The sequence below is a fragment of the Notechis scutatus genome, chromosome 3 (assembly GCF_049901735.1).
Source record: "Notechis scutatus isolate UNSWTSFEM ecotype Mainland chromosome 3, rNotScu1.2, whole genome shotgun sequence".
Lineage (NCBI taxonomy): Eukaryota > Metazoa > Chordata > Lepidosauria > Squamata > Elapidae > Notechis > Notechis scutatus.
In genome coordinates this window covers 25,148,275-25,154,274 of record NC_142011.1, presented here as the reverse complement: position 1 = coordinate 25,154,274, position 6,000 = coordinate 25,148,275, and the positions used below count along the sequence as shown (strand labels likewise).

General features: G+C 35.2%; 1 protein-coding gene across 1 annotated transcript in view; it reads right to left on the bottom strand.

Moving 5' to 3' along the window:
• Nucleotides 1-352: 352 nt before the first annotated feature.
• The window catches only part of LOC113410502 (thyrotropin-releasing hormone receptor-like), a 42,754-nt gene continuing 37,106 nt past the window's right edge, over nt 353-6,000 (bottom strand). Inside the window, exons 3-4 of the mRNA XM_026665098.2 lie at nt 4,019-5,260; nt 353-3,176 (exon numbers count right to left, since the gene is read on the bottom strand). Of these exons, the coding sequence (XP_026520883.1) occupies nt 4,865-5,260 (396 nt within the window). The 3' untranslated portion in view covers nt 353-3,176; nt 4,019-4,864. The remainder of the gene's footprint in view (nt 3,177-4,018; nt 5,261-6,000) is intronic.

The window sequence follows — 6,000 nt, the reverse complement described above, 5'->3', positions numbered from 1 at the left end:
GAAATGGGTACATATAAGAAAAATAAAAGAAGAATGAGAGAAACAATAGGACAGGGACGGTAGGCACGTTGGTGCGCTTATGCACGCCCCCTACAGACCTCTTAGGAAAGGGGTGAGGTCAATAGTAGACAGTCTAAGGTTAAAGTTTTTGGGGTTTGGGGAAGAAACTACAGAATCGGGTAGAGTATTCCAGACATTGACCACTCTATTGCTGAAGTCGTATTTCCTGCAATCAAGTTTGGTGCGGTTAACTTTGAGTTTGTATCTATTGTGTGCTCTTGTGTTGTTATGGTTGAAGCTGAAGTATTCATTGAATGATGAATCTTTCCCAAAAAGTATGGAGATTTGGGTCAGTTAGATGGCTTATTTTCACCAAAGATCCTAGTAACATAGGAAATACGTTGAGATCTATATCATGTGCATCAGAAAAATGGTATCTGAGTTTTCAGAGAGCAGAAATAAATGTGTACAGGCAGGCACTTTGACAGAGCTCTATCTCAAAAACTACAGATTTAAACTTCTGTAATCTATAATCTTAGAAGATGTTGTAAAGATGATCAAGGACCAGATTGAGGAACCTAGCAGGGATGGGGGAAATTTATAAAAGCTCCAACCACCCAAATAACCCTTTAGAAGGAAAACGACCACAAAAGAAAGCCAATTACATAGTCCTACTTTTTTCCCTAATAGTTCCAAATGAAATTAACTGCTACAATATCTGCTGGGCTTTTCAACATTTATCAAGAAATTTTTTAGTTTACAGTCTTATTAAAGATATTGAAGACCAAAGACTGCCTATAGTCCTGCCTAAAGAAAATTGAATGCAGAAAACAATCATATGTATCAAACATCCCATCACATATAAATGGTATAAGTCCAAACACGAAAAAGTTGGAAGCTGATTTACTAATTAGCCTTCCTGAATACATAAATTCAGGGCTATGTTCCAATTATTTAAAAGATTTGCCACAGTGAGTAGAAGTCCTTTGTCTTTTAAATAAATCGTATAGAAGAGATTCCATTTGGCAATCATACAGTATCTGATGGAAGCTTTCAGGACATTTGCAAGATGAAGTTTTTAGGAAAAATCAGATGATTTTTAGCTTTAGCCCCAATGCTGCATTCTGTGATATCTACCATATTTGTGTTTTGTATCCAGCAGCATGCAGTATCCAGAACAGATAGTGCATTGCCTCAAGATTATGACTGAAAACAGAAGTCTATAGCTTATTCCTTCAGAAAGTCAGCCCAAGCTAAGAAACTTGGGTTTATACTTCATATAACAGTATAAACACATCTGTACTTTTCAAACTAGCTGTTTAATCTGAATCTTCCCGATTATAGACCTGAAGTAATTGCTTGCCCTTATATATTCCAAAGAATATAAATTTGAACTAAGTACCATTGAGATACTAGAGATCACAGATGTATTTTAGCTTTCAAGTGAATAATAAGATTATTATTATAATTGGTTGCACAGTTAGCAAGATGTTTAGACTATATTGGCCATTTTTATTATTTCTTCCTAAGGTTTTCCTGCAAATGCAGGTGTACTTTTTTCTCTAATAACCCAATGTTGATCCACTGGTTGTGACAGGAATTATTACTATTGTATTTTTATTGCACTTTTGTCATATATAACTCAAGGTACCAAACATGTCCAAATGCCCACCTCCTATTTTCTCTACAATAATAGACCTATATAATAACACAGAGACAGAGAGACAGAAAGAGAGACAGAGACAGGGACTAGCTCAAAGTCACCCAGTTTTTCATGTTTAAAGCAGAACTCACAATCTTCTGGTTTCTAAACCAGTACCTTAACCAAACTGCCATTGTTATTGTTGTTGCTAGACATATGCAAGTCTGTGGTCCCAGAAAGAAATTACTGTTAGTGCTCCTTTCCAGATTGCTGAAATGATAAGGTATTTCAATATCTTAATAAGTTTAACTGATAAAAACTTGCAGGTATTCAGCAGAAATCATTACTTTCAAGCAAATTTCAGACCCCATTTGTAATTGGTCTGTTTGACATACATAGCACATCACTATTTCTGGTTCAGAACTGTAGAGAATTTATGTAAAATAGTTGCCATCATATACATCCAGCTTGCAAAGAGAAGATGAATAATGTTACAACAATATGGTGCAATTAGTATTCAGCTGAGATACAATAAATACTTTGTTAAAAATCACGATAGCATCACTAAATGTAGAGGTCATGCAAAACTATATGTCCAATTACCACCACTAAGTCAAAATCTTAAAGCACTTTTAGCAACCAGGAATGTATTATTCTTATTGTTCTTCATATCACTATTAGACAAAAAGAAGTACTGGTAGTTATACCATTGGCAGATAAATCACTGAAGATCATTAGAGCTAGTAATGGTAAAATTACAGGTCACAGTAACTGAGTTGTTACAGACTGTTTTTTCAGATATCTTCAGTTTTCAAATACAGTAAAGTCTACTGCTACTAATTGCTTGGAAATATAGAAAATAGTTAGAGATGGATAGTGCGATGAACTTATTATAGCTAAGGATCTTCAAGTCACAAGAAAACCTTTAGTCATATTACAACCAGTCCTTCACCATCCACAAGGTAAAGTAGAGACATTGAAACTACATTTTGAAATTTACCACAGGAACATTATTGTTTATGTTTAAGTTCTAGAGTGACTCCCATCGATGCCAAATTGTAGCTTAGAACTAATGATAGGTTAACGGTCTTCGAAACAAACATGAACCTTCACTGGTCTGATTTCCAAGATACCTGTGCATCAGATGTAAAATAGGCCACAATTCCATTGATACACATCATACAATGCAGACTTTCCTAGAACTACATATTAAATTAGATATTCAGAAGGGATGTTCAGCCAAACAGGAACAGCATCTGATACTCCAAACCTATATTATTAAACTACTGGTATACAGCTATTTGGATCTGAAGTGAAAAAGGTGTCTATGATCCAGTATTCATTTGCTATTCTTTAGCTGAGTGAGGCCAGGAAAATAGATGTTTGAGTTGCAGTGACCTTGAGGGCCCTTTCAGCATCTCTTTTGCTGAAGTATACTTTGGATCCAAATAACTTCACATCACAAATTAATAGAAACACTGTGAAGAAGAATGGGCCATAGTTGGAATTCCAGAGATGTAGCAGTTCTTGCATTCTGGAAGAGAAAAAAAAATCACAAACAAGGTCAAGCAAAATCAATTTATCAAAATCTAAACTGGAACTGAGTTTGTGCCACCAAAGGAGTATGACATTTAATCACTATTGCTGAATGTTTATACTGTTAGAGGTGCATCATCTCAGAGTATGGAAATGAAAATATTAATCTCCTTTATTATGCTCTTCAGGATTTCTGTAGTTTATATGAAGGGGAAAATATAGTAGAATGTGATTATAGTTAATGATTAAGAAAAGGAATAGAACAGAAGCAAGAATTATTTTAGGAATTCTACTAAGAAAATCAAATTAAGGTTTCTGCTATAATTGAACAAAGTTAATGTTGTTCAACTAAACTTCTTAGGCTCTTTTGTAAAGAAAAACAGAGCTCTGGAATGTCTAAATAGTGCTGCTCATCCACTGAATATTTAAATATATGTTAGCTTGGGGGGAGGGGGAATAACACAGGTATAACCAGATCAACACATGGGACAATATTTCAGTTATTTCCAGCACCTTGTAATATGTTATTCGTGTTATATATGCAGTGGCTGGGCTTTTCTATCAGAGTATTTCCTAATCTGGATTCTCAGAGTTTTGGACATCAAGTTTTCAGATATCCCAACCTGCTTACACTTCACTTTTACCTATTAAAATTAATAATATACTTTCAAATGCCTCCTCACATTCATAATAAACTAGACAGTAAACAATTAGCTAAGTAGTAAAACACATATTGACATGCAAAATATTGTAGATTCAATTCTCAATATTTCCTGGGATAATCTCTATCCTGAAGAATTGGAGAACAAGTGTCAATGCAGAAGTATCAAATTAGATTACCTTAATTCCATTGAATGAAAAGGCAGCATCTTTCCACTGATTCTGTTTTAACAGCAAGGAAGCCTGTCTCCTATCTCTAGAGCATGTCCTGTAAAAGCAGCTGTAGTAGCCAACAGACATCATGGAAAGTCCTAGAAAGGCTCCATATGCCGAATTTCACTTGAGCCAGCAAGATACTGTACATAATTTAATGTTTAAACTAGTGCATGAAACTTAGAGAGTCATTTCAGAAGATTTAGACTTATTCATGGAAATTTTCTTTGTCTCCATTTCTTCTGCAAGAATATCTGTCACTTTCATTAGTGAGATATTTCCCTACTTCAACCAGATTTTAGAATAGACAAGGGACATTTGAAGCTCATAGATCCAATCTAGTCCAATTATTTCCATAAGGCCCCAAAGAAAGATAGAGAGGTTTCTTTGTCTAGCCTTTTATCCCATAAATGCCTCTCTTCCTGATCCAGGAGAAAAGTTTTAAATGAGGGAGCTTCTCATTCCAGATCCTCTTCTTCTAAAAGCATGGAGAACAGTAAGTTTGCGTTGGTGGGAATACAATGGACAGAGTGTATCCAGTGGATTGCACACATGACTATTCTGAGAAAGTATTGTTCAGACAAGGCTACTTGACACCAAGTGAGAGATTTCATTGTACCACAACAAATTTTAGCCACAACTAATATGTGACACAGGTGAGCTCAGGTTAGCATTAAAATACAGATAATGTAGATAACTTTATGAAAATATTACACCCAAAAGCAGAAAAAAAGAATATTAGATCTTTAGCATGCTGATCAGATAATTCCTAAAATGATCCACATTGACGGTTCCTGCAACCAAAGACAGTGATTATGTGCCGTGTTTACTTGGAAAGATTAACTTTTTCCTGACTATTGGAGGGCAGCCATTGAGATCTTCTTGTTCTGTTACATTGTGATCTGAACTGTCATGAGAACAGTCTTTCATTGTGCTGTAGAAGACAGGGGTGTTAAACTGTGTAGCAATTTCAGTTCTCTTCTGCTCGCATTTGCATAACTTTCGGAAGGCAGCTCTAAATTTTTGGGACATCAAGTTATAAATGACTGGATTGATAGCACTGTTCAGGTAAATACAGAGTCTACAGAAGAGAACAAACCAGCTGTTCAGGTAAGGAGGGTCCATGAAAGAGTTGACTACTACTAAGGTACGGTACGGCATCCACAGAACGGCAAAGAGAATCACCACCACAGCCAGCATCTTGGTCACCTTTGAGTTATAAAGAGACAAAGAAAGCGATTTTACATCTTTGCTAGCAGTTTCAGGATTCTAATTATAGTGGAGGGGAAAAACACACCCACAAAAATGCACACATGGATATAACATTAACAAAGTAGCTACAATATTTAAACAAGACTAGAAATTGTGACTGAATAAATATTTGACTACCATTCTGGAGATCAGAGCTCTATCATTTAAAAAAGAAAAAAAATTCTTTTCTTCCAAATTATCATAGCTGTTCTTTAGAAGGAGTAACATTAGATTTACCCACCAGACCTAATGAAAATGGCATGTACAGCAGCAGGTGTGAAGCCTTCTATTTCACCTGCTGAATAAGGGAATATATGTTCAATCAATCAATCAATCAATCAATTCTTTTGGGGCCAAGTGTGATTGGACAACAAAAAATTTGTCTTTGGTGCATATGCACTCAGTGTACATTAAAGAAAATATACATTTGTCAAGAATCATAAGGTACAACACTTAATGATATTCATAGGGTACAAATAAGCAATCAAATCATACTAGGAAACAATATAAATTGTAAAGATACAAGCAACAAAGTTACAGTCATACAGTCATAAGTAGGAAGAGATAGGTGATAGGAACAATGAGAAGATTAATAGTAATAGTAATGCAGACTTAGTAAATAGTTTGACAGTGTTGAGGAAATTATTTGTTTAGCAAAGTGATGGCGTTCGGAAAAAAAACTGCTCTTGTGTCTAGTT